General features: G+C 46.1%; 1 protein-coding gene across 2 annotated transcripts in view; it reads right to left on the bottom strand.

Annotated features, from left to right (window-relative positions):
* Window positions 1-13065: 13065 nt before the first annotated feature.
* The window catches only part of LOC128705483 (cytochrome P450 2L1), a 309064-nt gene continuing 299473 nt past the window's right edge, over window positions 13066-22656 (bottom strand). The window contains exon 11 of one of the 2 annotated variants that reach the window (XM_070104507.1): window positions 13066-13388. In XM_070104507.1, the coding sequence (XP_069960608.1) occupies window positions 13207-13388 (182 nt within the window). In that variant the 3' untranslated portion in view covers window positions 13066-13206. The remainder of the gene's footprint in view (window positions 13389-22656) is intronic. The other variant, XM_070104508.1, reaches the window with a different exon arrangement.

Genomic DNA, 22656 nt, shown 5'->3' with positions numbered 1-22656 from the left:
GTTTGTGCAGTCAAGTTTAAGTTTGTGCATTCAAGTTTTAATTTGTGTGGTCAAGTTTAAGTTTGTGCGGTCAAGTTTAAGTTTGTGTGGTCAAGTTTAAGTTTGTGTGGTCAAGTTTAAGTTTGTATGATCAAGTTTAAGTTTGTGTGGTCAAGTTTAAGTTTGTGTGGTCAAGTTTAAGTTTGTGCAATCAAGTTTAAGTTTGTGCGGTCAAGTTTAAGTTTGTGCCGTCAAGTTTAAGTTTGTGTGGTCAAGTTTAAGTTTGTGCGGTCAAGTTTAAGTTTGTGCGGTCAAGTTTAAGTTTGTGCGGTCAAGTTTAAGTTTGTGCGGTCAAGTTTTATATCTGTGAAATACATATATATCTTTTTTATAAATTCCTTTGAGATAGAATTGAAATAGATATAATTGATAGAAGAAATGTAATACTCTAACACTAACAACCGAATATATTATGTAACAGAAAATATGATAAAAAATGGGTTTATACAGGAGGGCCCCGTTTATACGGCAGGTTATACAGGATGGTTCCACTTACACAGCAGGTTATACAAGAAGGCCCCACTTATACAGCAGGTTATACAAGATGGCCCCACTTATACAGCAGGTTATACAAGAAGGCCCCACTTATACAGAAGGTTATACAAGATGGCCCCACTTATACAGCAGGTTATACAAGAAGGCCCCACTTATACAGAAGGTTATACAAGAAGGCCCCACTTACACACCAGGTTAAACAAGAGGCCCCGCTTATACAGCAGGTTATACAAGATGGCCCCACTTATACAGCAGGTTATACAAGATGGCCCCACTTATACAGCAGGTTATACAAGAAGGCCCCACTTATACAGCAGGTTATACAAGAAGGCCCCACTTATACAGAAGGTTATACAAGATGGCCCCACTTATACAGCAGGTTATACAAGAAGGCCCCACTTATACAGAAGGTTATACAAGAAGGCCCCACTTACACACCAGGTTAAACAAGAGGCCCCGCTTATACAGCAGGTTATACAAGATGGCCCCACTTATACAGCAGCTTATACAAGAAGGCCCCACTTATACAGCAGGTTATATAAGAAGGCCCCATTTATACAGCAGGTTATACAATAAGGCCTCACTTATACAGCAGGTTATACAATAAGGCCCCACTTATACAGCAGATTATACAGGATGGCCCCACTTATACAGCAGCTTATACAAGAAGGCCCCACTTATACAGCAGGTTATACAAGAGGCCCCTGTTTATATAGCAGGTTATACAGGGGCCATATTTATACAGCAGGTTATGCAGGATGGCCCCACTTATAGAGCAGGATATACAGGAAGGGCCCACTTATACAGCAGGTTATACAAGAGGGTCCCAGTTATACAGCAGGTTATACAACAGACCCCTGATAATACAGCAGGTTATACAGGAGGGCCCTGCTTATACAGCAGGTTTTATAGGATGGCACCACTTATACAGCAGTTTATTTAGGAAGGCCACACTTATAAGGCAGGTTATACAGGAAGGCCCCACTTAGAGAGCAGGTTACACAAGAGGGCCCTGTTTATACAGCAGGTTATACAAGAGTGTGCCACTTATACAGCAGGTTATACAGGATGGCCTCGCTTATACAGCAGTTTATACAAGATGGCCCCGATTATACAGCAAGTTATGCAAGAGAACCCCGCTTATACAGCACATTTTACATGAGGCTGCTGCTTATACAGCAGGTTAAACAGGAAGGCTCCACTTATACAACAGGTTATACAGGATGCCTCCACTTATACAGCAGGTTATACAAGGGGGCCCCACTTATACAGCAGGTTATACAAGAGAGCCCCACTTATACAGCAGGTTATACAGAAGGGCCCCACTTATACAGCAGGTTATACAGAAGGGCCCCACTTATACAGCAGGTTATACAGAAGGGCCCCACTTATACAGCAGGTTACACAGGAGAGCCCCACTTATACAGCAGGTTATACAGAAGGGCCCCACTTATACAGCAGGTTATACAGAAGGGCCCCACTTATACAGCAGGTTATACAGGAGAGCCCCACTTATACAGCAGGTTATACAGAAGGGCCCCACTTATACAGCAGGTTATACAGAAGGGCCCCACTTATACAGCAGGTTATACAGAAGGGCCCCACTTATACAGCAGGTTATACAGGAGAGCCCCACTTATACAGCAGGTTATACAGAAGGGCCCCACTTATACAGCAGGTTATACAGGAGAGCCCCACTTATACAGCAGGTTATACAGGAGAGCCCCACTTATACAGCAGGTTATACAGAAGGGCCCCACTTATACAGCAGGTTATACAGGAGAGCCCCACTTATACAGCAGGTTATACAGGAGAGCCCCACTTATACAGCAGGTTATACAGAAGGGCCCCACTTATACAGCAGGTTATACAGGAGAGCCCCACTTATACAGCAGGTTATACAAGAGTTCCCCACTTATACAGCAGGTTATACAGAAGGGCCCCACTTATACAGCAGGTTATACAGAAGGGCCCCACTTATACAGCAGGTTATACAAGAGTTCCCCACTTATACAGCAGGTTATACAGAAGGGCCCCACTTATACAGCAGGTTATACAGGAGAGCCCCACTTATACAGCAGGTTAAGTTCCCAGATACTGCTGTAAAGTGAGTTATAGTTTTTTTTTACTTCTAAATGCATATAAAAGCTGTTAACACGTTTATATTATCATAGATTAAGTGAGCAGTAAAGGTAGGCCTATAAAATTCATTTATAGCACACATATTACTTAAAATATTTTCATCCTTATAGTAAGTGTAAAGTGAACCACTACTATAATTTATATGTGATAATTATCTGGAACTTTCTGCAACTTAAATCAGCCTCATGTACTACAAGTGTCTTTTTTGGCATCATTTTTCCCTTCAAGAAACTCGAGTAATTAGTTGACATACATGAATAGTTAAGAGTATCTCTTTCCTTAAGTAATTTATTCCATAACTGTGTCTGCTAGATGGATCTATAATTTCGTAACAAACACAACACCAAGGTAACAGTAAACAGAGTAAAAATTGAGGCGGCTACAGTGAAAAGTTGTTCCACAAGGCACAGTACTCTCCCCCATACTGTTCCTCAGCCTCATATCTGACATAGACAGAGATGTCAGCCACAGCACCGTATCTTCCTTTGTGGATGACAAACAAATTTGCATGACAGTGTCATCAATCGATGACACTGAAAGACTCCAAGCAGACATCAACCAAATCTTACAATGGGCAACAGAAACAATATGAAGTTTAGTGAAGAGAAATTTTAATTACTCCGATATGGAAAATTCGATGAAATTAAAAGTGTATCGGAGTAAAACAAATTCCAATCATACAATAGAGCGAAAAACTAATGTGAAGGACCTGGAAGTGTTAATGTCAGAGGATCTCAAATTCAAGGATCACAATAATGTATCTACCACATCTACTAGGAAAATGATAGGATGGATAACGAGAACCTTCAAAACTAAGGATACCAAGCCCATGATGATTCGTTTCAAATTGCTTGTTCTCTCTAGGCTGGAATATTACTGCACACTAATGGCCCTTTTCAAAGCAGGCGAAATTGCAGAATGTCCAGAGAACTTTCATGGCATGTGTAAGTACGATAAAGCACCTAATTTACTAGAACGATACATAACAATATACATCTGGAAAATCCTAGAGGGCTAGTCCCAAATTTGAGCACGAAAATCACTTCCTACGAAAGCAAAAGACTCGGCAGTGATGCAATATTCCCCAATGAAAAGCCGGGGCGCCACGAGCACACTGAGAGACAACACAATTAGTGCCAGAGGCCCAAGACTGTTCAACTGCCTCCCAGCATACATAAGGGGGATTACCTATAGACCCCTGACTGTCTTCAAGAAGGCGCTGGTAAGGCACCTTAAGTCAGTACCTTACCAGCCGGGCTGTGGTTCGTACATCAGCTTGCTTGCGGCCAACAGCTACACCCTGGTTGATCAGGCTCTGGTCTACCATGAGGCCTTGTCACAGACCGGGCCGCGGGGACGCTGATCCTCGAAACCCTCTCCAGGTATACCTTAAAATATTTCGTCCTTAGCTTATAGTGATTGGTGAATATATTTACTGGAGCAAGTCTGAATAAATAAAGAAGACTTGTAGGTGAAAACTGCTGTATTAACGAAACAATGTCAAGTGAAGCGCTGTAAACCGGAGCAGCTTGTTTTTCAATGTTATGTTTGAAACTCCAGTGATGATGATCATCTGCAGTGTTGCAGAACCAACATAATACTACACTTATATAAACAAGGCTTAAATAAAATATAATTTTCTTTATTTTATATACATTCACTTTAATTTCTCTAAGTAAAAAATACAATGCACTATAGTAACCATGTATAGTGATACAGGGGATATTAATAAGGTCTTTAAGGGGATATTAATAAGGTCTTTAAGGGGATATTAATAAGGTCTTTAAGGGGATATTAATAAGGACTTTAAGGGGATATTAATAAGGTCTTTAAGGGGATATTAATAAGGTCTTTAAAGGGATATTAATAAGGTCTTTAAGGGGATATTAATAAGGTCTTTAAGGGGATATTAATAAGGTCTTTAAGGGGATGTTAATAAGGTCTTGAGGATATCTCTCCAAGAGAGAACCCGCAGTAATGGATTTAAATTAGATAAGTTTAGATTTAGAAAGGACATAGGAAAGTATTGGTTTGGAAATAGGGTAGTTGATGAGTGGAACAGTCTACCTAGTTGGGTTATTGAGGCTGGGTAGTTTCAAATTTAGGTTGGATAAGTACATGAGTGGGAGGGGTTGGATTTGAGTGGGACTTGCACATCAGAGCTTATTTCTTGTGTTATTTCTTGGGTAGCATTGAAAATTGGGTAGGGCAAATGTTTTGTTAGTAGGATGAATTGTAAAGGACCTGCCTAGTATGGGCCAACAGGCCTCCTGCAGTGTTCCTCTTTCTTATGTTCTCATGTTCTTAAAGTTCACCACTGTAAACTCATGACTGTTATTGAGTTCAATAAACAGTTTATTATCACTGTTAAGTACCCAGCAGACACAAATATTGCGGCCCAGTGCCAGGACCCATTATGTGACATTGTAATCCAGAGTCCTGGCCCAGAACCAGGACCCATTATGTGACATTGTAATCCAGAGTCCTAGCCCAGTACCAGGACCCATTATGTGACATTGTAATCGAGAGTCCTAGCCCAGTACCAGGACCCATTATGTGACATTGTAATCAAGAGTCCTGGCCCAGTACCGGGACCCATTATGTGACATTGTAATCCAGAGTCCTGGCCCAGTACCAGGACCCATTATGTGACCTTGTAATCCAGAGTCCTGGCCCAGTACCGGGACCCATTATGTGACATTGTAATCCAGAGTCCTGGCCCAGTACCAGGACCCATTATGTGACCTTGTAATAAAGAGTCCTAGCCCAGTACCAGGACCCATTATGTGACCTTGTAATCCAGAGTCCTGGCCCAGTACCAGGACCCATTATGTGATCTTGTAATCCAGAGTTCTGGCCCAGTACCAGGACCCATTATGTGACCTTGTAATCCAGAGTCCTGGAGGTATGAAGGACAGTGCCTGCACTCTGAAGAACTGGTGTGGGAACTACAGTGCCTGCACTCTGTAGGACTAGTGTGGGAAGTACAGTGCCTGCACTCTGAAGGACTAGTGTGGGAAGTACAGCGCCTGCACTCTGTAGGACTAGTGTGGGAAGTACAGTGCCTGCACTCTGAAGGACTAGTGTGGGAAGTACAGTGCCTGCACTCTGAAGGACTGGTGTGGGAAGTACAATACCTGCACTCTGTAGGACTAGTGTGGGAAGTACAGTGCCTGCACTCTGTAGGACTAGTGTGGGAAGTACAGTGCCTGCACTCTGAAGGACTAGTGTGGGAAGTACAGTGCCTGCACTCTGAAGAATTAGTGTGGGAAGTACAGTGCCTGCACTCTGAAGGACTAGTGTGGGAAGTACAGTGCCTGCACTCTGAAGAATTAGTGTGGGAAGTACAGTGCCTGCACTCTGAAGGACTAGTGTGGGAAGTACAGTGCCTGCACTCTGAAGGACTGGTGTGGGAAGTACAATGCCTGCACTCTGTAGGACTAGTGTGGCAAGTACAGTGCCTGCACTCTGTAAGACTATTGTGGGAAGTACAGTGCCTGCACTCTGAAGAATTAGTGTGGGAAGTACAGTGCCTGCACTCTGAAGGACTAGTGTGGGAAGTACAGTGCCTGCACTCTGAAGGACTGGTGTGGGAAGGACAATGCCTGCACTCTGAAGGACTAGTGTGAGAAGTACAGTGCCTGCACTCTGAAGGACTAGTGTGGGAAGTACAGTGCCTGCACTCTGAAGGAATAGTGTGGGAAGTACAGTGCCTGCACTCTGAAGGACTAGTGTGGGAAGTACAGTGCCTGCACTCTGAAGGACTAGTGTGGGAAGTACAGTGCCTGCACTCTGAAGGACTAGTGTGGGAAGCACAGTGCTTGCACTCTGAAGGACTAGTGTGGGAAGCTCAGTGCCTGCACTCCGAAGGACTAGTGTGGGAAGTACAGTGCCTGCACTCTGAAGGACTGGTGTGGGAAGTACAGTGCCTGCACTCTGAAGGACTAGTGTGGGAAGTACAGTGCCTGCACTCTGAAGGAAAAGTATGGGAAGTACAGTACCTGCACTCTGAAGGACTAGTGTGGGAAGTACAGTGCCTGCACTCTGAAGGACTAGTGTGGGAAGTACAGTGCCTGCACTCTGAAGGACTAGTGTGGGAAGTACAGTGCCTGCACTCTGAAGGACTAGTGTGGGAAGTACAGTGCCTGCACTCTGAAGGAATAGTGTGGGAAGTACAGTGCCTGCACTCTGAAGGACTAGTATGGGAAGTACAGTGCCTGCACTCTGAAGGACTAGTGTGGGAAGTACAGTGCCTGCACTCTGAAGGAATAGTGTGGGAAGTACAGTGCCTGCACTCTGAAGGACTAGTGTGGGAAGTACAGTGCCTGCACTCTGAAGGACTAGTGTGGGAAGTACAGTGCCTGCACTCTGAAGGACTAGTGTGAGAAGTACAGTGCCTGCACTCTGAAGGAATAGTGTGAGAAGTACAGTGCCTGCACTCTGAAGGACTAGTGTGGGAAGTACAGTGCCTGCACTCTGAAGAACTAGTGTGGGAAGTACAGTGCCTGCACTCTGAAGAACTAGTGTGGGAAGTACAGTGCCTGCACTCTGAAGAACTAGTGTGGGAAGTACAGTGCCTGCACTCTGAAGGACTAGTGTGGGAAGTACAGTGCCTGCACTCTGAAGGACTAGTGTGGGAAGTACAGTGCCTGCACTCTGAAGGACTAGTGTGGGAAGTACAGTGCCTGCACTCTGAAGAACTAGTGTGGGAAGTACAGTGCCTGCACTCCGAAGAACTAGTGTGGGAAGTACAGTGCCTGCACTCTGAAGAACTAGTGTGGGAAGTACAGTGCCTGCACTCCGAAGAACTAGTGTGGGAAGTACAGTGCCTGCACTCTGAAGGACTAGTGTGGGAAGTACAGTGCCTGCACTCTGAAGGACTAGTGTGGGAAGTACAGTGCCTGCACTCTGAAGGAATAGTGTGGGAAGTACAGTGCCTGCACTCTGAAGGACTAGTCTCTGAAGGACTAGTGTGGGAAGTACAGTGCCTGCACTCTGAAGGACTAGTCTCTGAAGGACTAGTGTGGGAAGTACAGTGCCTGCACTCTGAAGGACTAGTCTCTGAAGGACTAGTGTGGGAAGTACAGTGCCTGCACTCTGAAGGACTAGTGTGGGAAGTACAGTGCCTGCACTCTGAAGAACTAGTGTGGGAAGTACAGTGCCTGCACTCCGAAGAACTAGTGTGGGAAGTACAGTGCCTGCACTCTGAAGAACTAGTGTGGGAAGTACAGTGCCTGCACTCCGAAGAACTAGTGTGGGAAGTACAGTGCCTGCACTCTGAAGGACTAGTGTGGGAAGTACAGTGCCTGCACTCTGAAGGACTAGTGTGGGAAGTACAGTGCCTGCACTCTGAAGGACTAGTGTGGGAAGTACAGTGCCTGCACTCTGAAGGACTAGTGTGGGAAGTACAGTGCCTGCACTCTGAAGGACTAGTGTGGGAAGTACAGTGCCTGCACTCTGAAGAACTAGTGTGGGAAGTACAGTGCCTGCACTCTGAAGAACTAGTGTGGGAAGTACAGTGCCTGCACTCTGAAGAACTAGTGTGGGAAGTACAGTGCCTGCACTCTGAAGAACTAGTGTGGGAAGTACAGTGCCTGCACTCTGAAGGACTAGTGTGGGAAGTACAGTGCCTGCACTCTGAAGGACTAGTGTGGGAAGTACAGTGCCTGCACTCTGAAGGACTAGTGTGGGAAGTACAGTGCCTGCACTCTGAAGGACTAGTGTGGGAAGTACAGTGCCTGCACTCTGAAGGACTAGTGTGGGAAGTACAGTGCCTGCACTCTGAAGGACTAGTGTGGGAAGTACAGTGCCTGCACTCTGAAGGACTAGTGTGGGAAGTACAGTGCCTGCACTCTGAAGGACTAGTGTGGGAAGTACAGTGCCTGCACTCTGAAGGACTAGTGTGGGAAGTACAGTGCCTGCACTCTGAAGGACTAGTGTGGGAAGTACAGTGCCTGCACTCTGTAGGACTAGTGTGGGAAGTACAGTGCCTGCACTCTGTAGGACTAGTGTGGGAAGTACAGTGCCTGCACTCTGTAGGACTAGTGTGGGAAGTACAGTGCCTGCACTCTGTAAGACTAGTGTGGGAAGTACAGTGCCTGCACTCTGTAAGACTAGTGTGGGAAGTACAGTGCCTGCACTCTGTAGGACTAGTGTGGGAAGTACAGTGCCTGCACTCTGTAAGACTAGTGTGGGAAGTACAGTGCCTGCACTCTGAAGGACTAGTGTGGGAAGTACAGTGCCTGCACTCTGTAGGACTAGTGTGGGAAGTACAGTGCCTGCACTCTGTAAGACTAGTGTGGGAAGTACAGTGCCTGCACTCTGTAAGACTAGTGTGGGAAGTACAGTGCCTGCACTCTGTAAGACTAGTGTGGGAAGTACAGTGCCTGCACTCTGTAAGACTAGTGTGGGAAGTACAGTGCCTGCACTCTGTAAGACTAGTGTGGGAAGTACAGTGCCTGCACTCTGAAGGACTAGTGTGGGAAGTACAGTGCCTGCACTCTGTAAGACTAGTGTGGGAAGTACAGTGACTGCACTCTGTAAGACTAGTGTGGGAAGTACAGTGCCTGCACTCTGTAAGACTAGTGTGGGAAGTACAGTGCCTGCACTCTGTAAGACTAGTGTGGGAAGTACAGTGCCTGCACTCTGTAAGACTAGTGTGGGAAGTACAGTGCCTGCACTCTGTAAGACTAGTGTGGGAAGTACAGTGCCTGCACTCTGTAAGACTAGTGTGGGAAGTACAGTGCCTGCACTCTGTAAGACTAGTGTGGGAAGTACAGTGCCTGCACTCTGTAAGACTAGTGTGGGAAGTACAGTGCCTGCACTCTGTAAGACTAGTGTGGGAAGTACAGTGCCTGCACTCTGAAGAACTAGTGTGGGAAGTACAGTGCCTGCACTCTGAAGAACTAGTGTGGGAAGTACAGTGCCTGCACTCTGAAGAACTAGTGTGGGAAGTACAGTGCCTGCACTCTGAAGAACTAGTGTGGGAAGTACAGTGCCTGCACTCTGAAGAACTAGTGTGGGAAGTACAGTGCCTGCACTCTGAAGGACTAGTGTGGGAAGTACAGTGCCTGCACTCTGAAGGACTAGTGTGGGAAGTACAGTGCCTGCACTCTGAAGGACTAGTGTGGGAAGTACAGTGCCTGCACTCTGTAAGACTAGTGTGGGAAGTACAGTGCCTGCACTCTGTAAGACTAGTGTGGGAAGTACAGTGCCTGCACTCTGTAAGACTAGTGTGGGAAGTACAGTGCCTGCACTCTGAAGGACTAGTGTGGGAAGTACAGTGCCTGCACTCTGTAAGACTAGTGTGGGAAGTACAGTGCCTGCACTCTGAAGGTGTGGGACTAGTGTAGGGAAGTACAGTGCCTGCACTCTGTAAGACTAGTGTGGGAAGTACAGTGCCTGCACTCTGTAAGACTAGTGTGGGAAGTACAGTGCCTGCACTCTGTAAGACTAGTGTGGGAAGTACAGTGCCTGCACTCTGTAAGACTAGTGTGGGAAGTACAGTGCCTGCACTCTGTAAGACTAGTGTGGGAAGTACAGTGCCTGCACTCTGTAAGACTAGTGTGGGAAGTACAGTGCCTGCACTCTGTAAGACTAGTGTGGGAAGTACAGTGCCTGCACTCTGTAAGACTAGTGTGGGAAGTACAGTGCCTGCACTCTGAAGAACTAGTGTGGGAAGTACAGTGCCTGCACTCTGAAGAACTAGTGTGGGAAGTACAGTGCCTGCACTCTGAAGAACTAGTGTGGGAAGTACAGTGCCTGCACTCTGAAGAACTAGTGTGGGAAGTACAGTGCCTGCACTCTGAAGAACTGGTGTTGATAAGTTTCAGTTTTATAAGTGTAGTATAGGCTGACCTCTGTCACCTGTCACAGTGGGAAATGGCTAATGTGTAAATAAAAAAAGAGAAAACAGTTGAGGTGGGCGCCGCCACTTTCCAGGTGTTCGCTTTACGACGTCTCGCTAATACGGCTTTTTTCAATTATTCAGGCTGTCTACAATAAATATATTCACCATCCACTATAAGTTGAGTTCTAAAATATTTTAAGGTAAGTAATGTGTGTACTTTATATGAATTTTTTAGGCCTATCTCTACTGCTCACTTAATATATGATAGTGTAAATATGTCATCAGACTTTTATGTGTATTTGAGAGTGAGAGACAATGTTTCTCTTGACAATTATTGTTTCTTTACATCAGTATCCCAGACTTAACCTGCTGTAAAAGTGGGACCCGCCTGTATATTATACAGTTAACCTGCTGTAAAAGTGGGACCCGCCTGTATATTATACAGTTAACCTGCTGTATAAGTGGGACCTGCCTGTATATTATACAGTTAACCTGCTGTATAAGTGGGACCTGCCTGTATATTATACAGTTAACCTGCTGTAAAAGTGGGACCCGCCTGTATATTATACAGTTAACCTGCTGTAAAAGTGGGACCTGCCTGTATATTATACAGTTAACCTGCTGTAAAAGCGGGACCCGCCTGTATATTATACAGTTAACCTGCTGTAAAAGCGGGACCCGCCTGTATATTATACAGTTAACCTGCTGTAAAAGCGGGACCCGCCTGTATATTATACAGTTAACCTGCTGTATAAGTGGGACCCGCCTGTATATTATACAGTTAACCTGCTGTATAAGTGGGACCCGCCTGTATATTATACAGTTAACCTGCTGTAAAAGCGGGACCCGCATGTATATTATGCGGTTAACCTGCTGTATAAGCGGGACCCGCATGTATATTATACAGTTAACCTGCTGTAAAAGCGGGACCCGCCTGTATATTATGCGGTTAACCTGCTGTATAAGCGGGACCCGCCTGTATATTATACAGTTAACCTGCTGTAAAAGCGGGACCCGCCTGTATATTATACAGTTAACCTGCTGTGTAAGCGGGACCCGCCTGTATATTATACAGTTAGGGTGACTAATATATATTATTATTTATACAGACCCCCTTGATATGCAAAACATTGTGGGCAGCCTTGAAACATTGTGGGCAGCCTTGAAACATTGTGGGCAGCCTTGAAACATTGTGGGCAGCCTTGAAACATTGTGGGCAGCCTTGAAACATTGTGGGCAGCCTTGAAACATTGTGGGCTGCCTTGAAACATTGTGGGCAGCCTTGAAACATTGTGGGCAGCCTTGAAACATTGTGGGCAGCCTTGAAACATTGTGGGCAGCCTTGAAACATTGTGGGCAGCCTTGAAACATTGTGGGCAGCCTTGAAACATTGTGGGCTGCCTTGAAACATTGTGGGCAGCCTTGAAACATTGTTGAAACATTGTGGGCAGCCTTGAAACATTGTGGGCAGCCTTGAAACATTGTGGGCAGCCTTGAAACATTGTGGGCAGCCTTGAAACATTGTGGGCAGCCTTGAAACATTGTGGGCAGCCTTGAAACATTGTGGGCAGCCTTGCCTTGAAACATTGTGGGCAGCCTTGAAACATTGTGGGCAGCCTTGAAACATTGTGGGCAGCCTTGAAACATTGTGGGCAGCCTTGAAACATTGTGGGCTGCCTTGAAACATTGTGGGCAGCCTTGAAACATTGTGGGCAGCCTTGAAACATTGTGGGCAGCCTTGAAACATTGTGGGCAGCCTTGAAACATTGTGGGCTGCCTTGAAACATTGTGGGCTGCCTTGAAACATTGTGTGCAGCCTTGAAACATTGTGGGCTGCCTTGAAACATTGTGTGCAGCCTTGAAACATTGTGGGCAGCCTTGAAACATTGTGGGCTGCCTTGAAACATTGTGTGCAGCCTTGAAACATTGTGGGCTGCCTTGAAACATTGTGGGCAGCCTTGAAACATTGTGGGCAGCCTTGAAACATTGTGGGCTGCCTTGAAACATTGTGGGCAGCCTTGAAACATTGTGGGCAGCCTTGAAACATTGTGGGCAGCCTTGAAACATTGTGGGCAGCCTTGAAACATTGTGGGCAGCCTTGAAACATTGTGTGCAGCCTTGAAACATTGTGGGCAGCCTTGAAACATTGTGGGCAGCCTTGAAACATTGTGTGCAGCCTTGAAACATTGTGGGCTGCCTTGAAACATTGTGGGCAGCCTTGAAACATTGTGGGCAGCCTTGAAACATTGTGGGCTGCCTTGAAACATTGTGGGCAGCCTTGAAACATTGTGGGCAGCCTTGAAACATTTTGGGCTGCCTTGAAACATTGTGGGCAGCCTTGAAACATTGTGGGCAGCCTTGAAACATTGTGGGCAGCCTTGAAACATTATGGGCAGCCTTGAAACATTGTGGGCAGCCTTGAAACATTATGGGCAGCCTTGAAACATTGTGGGCAGCCTTGAAACATTGTGGGCAGCCTTGAAACATTATGGGCAGCCTTGAAACATTGTGGGCAGCCTTGAAACATTGTGTGCAGCCTTGAAACATTGTGGGCAGCCTTGAAACATTATGGGCAGCCTTGAAACATTGTGGGCAGCCTTGAAATTAAATATAATTGCCATTCACATAATGGTTGTGAGTGCATAACAAAGATATTAAACTAACTTCAGTATACTACTGTACTACTTCCTGATAGTAATGAGAATATCCTGATATTTTGGGAACTGCGAGAGTGGAAGTGTTTGAGGAGACAAGTCAATGTATGTCATGGCTGGTGGAGAGAAGGTGAAGTTCTGGAGCAGCGCTGCTGAGAAGATAAACAACTCCATCCTGGCCAGAGACTCACCCAGACACTGACGTCGACCTGGTGACAAATTTGCTGTCTGAACTTCAACATTATAAATTATAACATAGAGGCACAATACCGTGGCTGGAATAATACACGAGTAACCTGCATGTAGGATAGAGAAGATTATGATGCTAAACCGGTCTTACATGGATCATTTACAAGTCACACTAACACACGAAGGTGTGTTAGTGTGACTTGTCTCCCTCTCCTATATATACTGTCTCCCTCACATTCGTGTTGGACTGGAACATCGTCTTAAGTTTCTGTCTGCTATGTACTGGTTATATGTCTCTTTCAAGTTAGGCCAGATGTACAGAAGAGAGACTTTATTTTTCTACCAGGATGGTTGTCTCCCACTAAGCTATGGTAACCCGAAGGAGAAAACACATAATTTTGATTATAATAATGTACAATGATATATTTAAGATACATATGCATTCATTATATACTCAACATCATTTGTATACATGTATTGTTTATTGTCGTTGGAGTGTTAAGCTTAAAGTTGCCACAAATGTTCTATATAACCTTGAACTTTCTACAAGCATTTAAGTGTTACACATTCCTGTATATAAACCATACCCCCGGCCGGGATGAACCCGCGGTCATAGAGTCTCAAAACTCCAGCCCGTCGCGTTAGCCACTAGACCAGCTAGCCACAATAAGATTCATCCAACTAGGTATATTTCTACACCATAGGAAAGTTAGCACAGGCACCACTGTGACCACAAATGCAAGTTTTTACAGACGAATCTCCAGCTAGCGTGGCCGTGACGAACTCTAGCTCAAGTCCCTTCACTGCCGTCAACAATGTATCATGTACAAATAAACTTTAATTTGAAAATTTTGAATCATTCATTTAACTGGTGTGTTGCCATAAGTGCCATGACATCCTTAACTCAGAGATAATTATCATTGTTATATTTATGGAGGAACAAATAGGGAATTGGAAGTAATGAGACTTGATCCAGTGAATGGAAGGGCAGCTCCGTTTCCTTAAATCAAAAGACCTTCACCATATCATGTACAGTAGGGAGCACTGAAATTTTGATCAAAGTTGCACTCTTCAGTCATTGTTGCTTATATACATCTTAGATTCAGTGCCAAATATGAAGTTGATTGGTTGAGGTTTAACCTACAGCATCTGCGACTGAAATTTCTGAATATGTCTGTATTACTGAGTAGCGCAGCGCAGTGTTTTATATACTGTATCTATGAACTCTGCAGTATTTATAAACACTAACTAACTTTCTCAGTGTTTATGCTGGAGCTGCCATTGTTACCACCACCTTAATGAACTATGGCATTATTACTAAGGACGACAAAGGTCAACTTATTGTACCACAGAAGTTACGAGATGCCAGACACAAATGTGGAGTGGAGAACAAAGAAAATGAGCAGCAAACTTGGAAAATATCACATCACTGTATTTTGATGATAAGAAGACCTCCACTCGTGTAATGACAAAGAATGAGAAGATCAAGAAATGGAATTCAAAGATAGTGGTGAAAGATCATTACATCATCATGGTGGAGCCCGGCACTGAATATCTCGCTCATGTGACTCCCAAGTCAGGCCATGGAAAGGAGATTGCCAAGACTATCTATACATTTCTGGTGGAACAGAAATTAACTCGGCAGCCTGTTGTATGTGTTGGTTGTGACGGAACCAACCTAAATGTCGGCGCTGACGATGGAGCCATTCATTATCTTGAAATGTTGCTTGGTCATCCGGTCCATTATTTCATCTGTCAGCTTCATGGAAATGAGCTGCCATTCTGGGTTGTTTTCTACCACTATGATGGTAAGCCAAGTGGTCCTGAGCATTAGAGAGATCCCACTGGCAAGCAAATATAGGATCCTCTGTCTGAGCTGCCAGTTGTTGTTTTCCAGTCAGTCAGTTTCATTGATTTCGCTGCTCTGAATGACAAGGTGGCAGAGGATCTGTCCTGGGACCAGAAATACTTGTATAAGATTTGCAAAGGAGTGATCACAGGTGTGGTTGATGATGACTAGGCTGCTCTTGAACCAGGTCCACCGTGTGTGTCAACGTGGAATACTTTATGGAGTAGGATCCTTAGACTATGTGACAACATCAAGACCCAGTCAGGAGTTGAAAAGAGTTGTCATTATGATTTTAAAATTCAGTGCTCCAGTGTTGTTCCACATCAAGCTGCACCTTATGTCTGACGTGGCCCAAACAGTGTCTTCCGGTCACTGCAGTTTATGAGACATCTGAACAGTGAAGAAAAGAAGATAGTAAAGAAGACTGTAAAAACAAATTCCTACTTTGCTCACACAGATCAGCTGCTTCTTGGTATGTGAGCTGATGATGACTGAGCTGTCAGAGACAAATCTGTCTCAAGGATAAAAATTAGAGAAGAGAATCAACAGACAGAAGAAAGTACTGAAGCTCTGATGAGGATGGAGAAAATTATGTTGTTGCTGTTGACGAGGACTTGTTAATCTACACTGATGATGAAGATGACAGTGAAGATGACGAAAATGACAATGTGGCTCCTATTGTCAACTCAAGAAAAGCAGTGATTCCCTAACAAAAGTGGCAAGTAAACAACTATCATTCTATGATTGACTGGAAGACTGAATTGAAAATTGAGCCTCCTCTCATTGCTTCTTCATCAGATCAACAAGTTCTGAAAATTATTGAGACTCCACTGGAGGTTCCCAAGTGGCCAAACACTCAGGCTGTTGAGAGAGGCATAAAACTGACGACTGAAGCTTACACTAAGGTGACTGGACAGAACACACGTGACTGGACAGAAGACAAGTGACTGGACAGAAGACAAGAGATGGATGATGCATCACTTTCCAGGAAAGTGATGCATCACTTTCCTGGAAAGTGATGCATCACTTTCCTGGAAAGTGAGGCTCAAGTTCCGCACAAAGAAAGACTTCACTTATAACTTGTAATAGTTTAAAATTAAACAGTTGGTGATATCTCAAATACAATTAATTATACAATCTTCACAACCAAAAATTATATAAATCATGTACACTTGATTATTATTATGACAACCAATAAATTATAACTAATTGCTTTCAGTGGTGAATAATTTGACGAAAAGTTGATCGTGATGCTGCTGGGTAAATGGCCATGAAATGGTCTGAAAATTTTCACAAAAGTTTCTTGTGACTACACAAGTAATACCTGAAAAGTGCAGCTAGCGTCTCTAAAAGTTGTATTTCTTCAATACCCCATAAAATGTACAGCGGAGGACTCACATTTCTGGGGCCATAAATCTTGAACTGTTATGGGGCCCCTTACCAACTGTTATGGGGCCCCTTACCAACTGTTATGGGGCCCCTTACCAACTGTTATGGGGCCCCTTACCAACTGTTATGGGGCCCCTTACCAACTGTTATGGGGCCCCTTACCAACTGTTATGGGGCCCCTTACCAACTGTTATGGGGCCCCTTACCAACTGTTATGGGGCCCCTTACCAACTGTTATGGGGCCCCTTACCAACTGTTTCTCATAAAATAGACCCAAAACTTTTAAGGAATGTGTATTAAAATCGCTTCTTGGGCCCCTCCAGGATTAGGGACCCTGAAGCTTAAGCTTCATTACTTTCACAACAGATCCACCCTGATCATGTACCACCCTGATCATGTACCACCCTGATCATGTACCACCCTGATCATGTACCACCCTGATCAGGTACCACCCTGATCATGTACCACCCTGATCATGTACCACCCTGATCATGTACCACCCTGATCATGTACCACCCTGATCATGTACCACCCTGATCATGTACCACCCTGATCATGTACCACCCTGATCATGTACCACCCTGATCATGTACCACCCTGATCATGTACCAACCTGATCATGTACCACCCTGATCATGTACCACCCTGATCATGTACCACCCTGATCATGTACCACCCTGATCATGTACCACCCTGATCATGTACCACCCTGATCATGTACCACCCTGATCATGTACCACCCTGATCATGTACCACCCTGATCATGTACCACCCTGATCATGTACCGCCCTGATCATGTACCGCCCTGATCATGTACCGCCCTGATCATGTACCGCCCTGATCATGTACCACCCTGATCATGTACCACCCTGATCATGTACCACCCTGATCATGTACCACCCTGATCATGTACCACCCTGATCATGTACCACCCTGATCATGTACCACCCTGATCATGTACCACCCTGATCATGTACCTCCCTGATCATGTACCACCCTGATCATGTACCATCCTGATCATGTACCACCCTCATCACGTACCACCCTGATCATGTACCACCCTGATCATGTACCTCCCTGATCATGTACCACCCTGATCATGTACCACCCTGATCATGTACCTCCCTGATCACGTACCACCCTGATCATGTACCACCCTGATCATGTACCACCCTGATCATGTTCCACCCTGATCATGTACCACCCTGATCACGTACCACCCTGATCATGCACCACCCTGATCATGTACCACCCTGATCATGTACCACCCTGATCATGTACCACCCTGATCATGTACCACCCTGATCGTGTACCACCCTGATCGTGTACCACCCTGATCATGTACCACCCTGATCATGTACCACCCTGATCATGTACCACCCTGATCATGTATCTCCCTGATCATGTACCACCCTGATCATGTACCACCCTGATCATGTACCACCCTGATCATGTACCTCCCTGATCATGTACCACCCTGATAATGTACCACCCTGATCATGTACCACCCTGATCATGTACCACCCTGATCATGTACCACCCTGATCATGTACCACCCTGATCATGTACCACCCTGATCATGTACCACCCTGATCATGTTCCACCCTGATCATGTACCACCCTGATCATGTACCACCCTGATCATGTACCACCCTGATCATGTACCACCCTGATCAGGTACCACCCTGATCATGTTCCACCCTGATCATGTACCACCCTGATCATGTACCACCCTGATCAGGTACCATCCTGATCATGTTCCACCCTGATCATGTACCACCCTGATCATGTACCACCCTGATCATGTACCACCCTGATCATGTAGCACCCTGATCATGTACCAACCTGATCATGTACCACCCTGATCATGTACCACCCTGATCATGTACCACCCTGATCATGTACCACCCTGATCATGTACCACCCTGATCATGTAACAACCTGATCATGTACCACCCTGATCAGGTACCACCCTGATCATGTTCCACCCTGATCATGTATCACCCTGATCATGTACCACCCTGATCATGTTCCACCCTGATCATGTACCACCCTGATCATGTACCACCCTGATCATGTTCCACCCTGATCATATTCCACCCTGATCATGTACCACCCTGATCATTTACCACCCTGATCATGTACCACCCTGATCATGTACCACCCTGATCATGTACCACCCTGAACATGTACCACCCTGATCATGTTCCAACCTGATCATGTACCGCCCTGATCATGTACCGCCCTGATCATGTACCACCCTGATCATGTACCACCCTGATCATGTGCCGCCCTGATCATGTACCGCCCTGATCATGTACAACCCTGATCACGTACCACCCTGATCATGTACCACCCTGATCATGTACCACCCTGATCATGTACCACCCTGATCACGTACCACCCTGATCACGTACCACCCTGATCATGTACCACCCTGATCATGTACCACCCTGATCACGTACCACCCTGATCATGTACCACCCTGATCATGTACCACCCTGATCATGTACCACCCTGATCATGTACCACCCTGATCATGTACCACCCTGATCATGTACCACCCTGATCATGTACCACGCTGATCATATACCACCCTGATCATGTACCACCCTGATCATGTACCACCCTGATCATGTACAACCCTGATCATGTACCACCCTGATCATGTACCACCCTGATCATATACCACCCTGATCATGTACCACCCTGATCATGTACCACCCTGATCATGTACCACCCTGATCATGTACCACCCTGATCATGTACCACCCTGATCATGTACCACCCTGATCATGTACCACCCTGATCATGTACCTCCCTGATCATGTACCACCCTGACTATGTACCACCCTGATCATGTACCACCCTGATCATGTACCACCCTGATCATGTACCACCCTGATCATGTACCACCCTGATCATGTACCTCCCTGATCATGTACCACCCTGATCATGTACCACCCTGATCATGTACCACCCTGATCATGTACCTCCCTGATCATGTACCACCCTGATCATGTACCACCCTGATCATGTACCACCTTGATCATGTACCACCCTGATCATGTACCACCCTGATCATGTACCTCCCTGATCATGTACCACCCTGATCATGTACCACCCTGATCATGTACCTCCCTGATCATGTACCACCCTGATCATGTACCACCCTGATCTTGTACCACCCTGATCATGTACCACCCTGATCATGTTCCACCCTGATCATGTACCACCCTGATCATGTACCACCCTGATCACGTACCACCCTGATCACGTACCACCCTGATCATGTACCACCCTGATCATGTACCACCCTGATCATGTACCACCCTGATCATGTACCACCCTGATCATGTACCACCCTGATCATGTACCACCCTGATCATGTACTACCCTGATCATGTACCACCCTGATCATGTACCACCCTGATCATGTACCACCCTGATCATGTACCACCCTGATCATGTACCACCCTGATCATGTACCTCCCTGATCATGTACCACCCTGATCATGTACCACCCTGATCATGTACCACCCTGATCATGTACCACCCTGATCATGTACCACCCTGATCATGTACCACCCTGATCATGTACCACCCTGATCATGTACCACCCTGATCATGTACCACCCTGATCATGTACCACCCTGATCATGTACCTCCCTGATCATGTACCACCCTGACTATGTACCACCCTGTACCACCCAGATCATGTACCACCCTGATCATGTACCACCCTGATCATGTACCACCCTGATCATGTACCACCCTGATCATGTACCACCCTGATCATGTACCTCCCTGATCATGTACCACCCTGATCATGTACCACCCTGATCATGTACCTCCCTGATCATGTACCACCCTGATCATGTACCACCCTGATCATGTACCACCCTGATCATGTACCACCCTGATCATGTACCACCCTGATCATGTACCACCCTGATCATGTACCACCCTGATCATGTACCACCCTGATCATGTGATCATGTACCACCCTGATCATGTACCACCCTGATCATGTACCACCCTGATCATGTACCACCCTGATCATGTACCCTGATCATGGACCACCCTGATCATGTACCACCCTGATCATGTACCACCCTGATCATGTACCACCCTGATCATGTACCACCCTGATCATGTACCACCCTGATTGTACCACCCTGATCATGTACCACCCTGATCATGTACCACCCTGATCATGTACCACCCTGATCATGTACCACCCTGATCATGTAACACCCTGATCATGTACCACCCTGATCATGTACCACCCTGATCATGAACCACCTTGATCATGTACCACCCTGATCATGTACCACCCTGATCATGTACCACCCTGATCATGTACCACCCTGATCATGTACCACCCTGATCATGTACCACCCTGATCATGTACCACCCTGATCATGTACCACCCTGATCATGTACCACCCTGATCATGTACCACCCTGATCATGTACCACCCTGATCATGTACCACCCTGATCATGTACCACCCTGATCATGTACCACCCTGATCAAGTACCACCCTGATCATGTACCACCCTGATCATGTACCTCCCTGACCCTGATCATGTACCACCCTGATCATGTACCACCCTGATCATGTACCACCCTGATCATGTACCACCCTGATCATGTACCACCCTGATCATGTACCACCCTGATCCACCCTGATCATGTACCAGCCTGATCAAGTACCACCCTGATCATGTACCACCCTGATCATGTACCACCCTGATCATGTACCACCCTGATCATGTACCACCCTGATCATGTACCACCCTGATCACGTACCACCCTGATCATGTACCACCCTGATCATGTACCACCCTGATCATGTACCACCCTGATCATGTACCACCCTGATCATGTACCACCCTGATCATGTACCACCCTGATCATGTACCACCCTGATCATGTACCACCCTGATCATGTACCACCCTGATCATGTACCACCCTGATCATGTACCACCCTGATCATGTACCACCCTGATCATGTACCACCCTGATCATGTACCACCCTGATCGTGTACCACCCTGATCATGTGATCATGTACCACCCTGATCATGTACCACCCTGATCATGTACCACCCTGATCATGTACCACCCTGATCATGTACCACCCTGATCATGTACCCTGACCCTGATCATGTACCACCCTGATCATATACCACCCTGATCATGTACCACCCTGATCATGTACCACCCTGATCATGTACCACCCTGATCATGTACCACCCTGATCATGTACCACCCTGATCATGTACCACCCTGATCATGTACCACCCTGATCATGAACCACCCTGATCATGTACCACCCTGATCATGTACCACCCTGATCATGTACCACCCTGATCATGTACCTCCCTGATCATGTACCACCCTGATCCACCCTGATCATGTACCACCCTGATCATGTACCACCCTGATCATGTACCACCCTGATCATGTACCTCCCTGATCATGTACCACCCTGATCATGTACCACCCTTATCATGTACCACCCTGATCATGTACCACCCTGATCATGTACCATCCCTGATCATGTACCACCCTGATCATGTACCTCCCTGATCATGTACCACCCTGATCATGTACCACCCTGATCATGTACCACCCTGATCATGTACCACCCTGATCATGTACCACCCTGATCATGTACCACCCTGATCATGTACCACGCTGATCATGTACCACCCTGATCATGTACCATCATGTACCACCCTGATCATGTACCACCCTGATCACCACCCTGATCACCACCCTGATCATGTACCACCCTGATCATGTACCACCCTGATCATGTACCACCCTGATCATGTACCACCCTGATCATGTACCACCCTGATCATGTACCACCCTGATCACCACCCTGTATGTTCCACCCTGATCATGTACCACCCTGATCATGTACCACCCTGATCATGTACCACCCTGATCATGTACCACCCTGATCATGTACCACCATCCCTGATCATGTACCATCATGTACCACCCTGATCATGTACCACCCTGATCATGTACCACC

The sequence above is a fragment of the Cherax quadricarinatus genome, chromosome 92 (genome assembly GCF_038502225.1).
Source record: "Cherax quadricarinatus isolate ZL_2023a chromosome 92, ASM3850222v1, whole genome shotgun sequence".
NCBI classification, from domain to species: domain Eukaryota; kingdom Metazoa; phylum Arthropoda; class Malacostraca; order Decapoda; family Parastacidae; genus Cherax; species Cherax quadricarinatus.
Note: the sequence above shows the minus strand (reverse complement) of the source record. Positions and strands in the feature narration are given on the sequence as shown.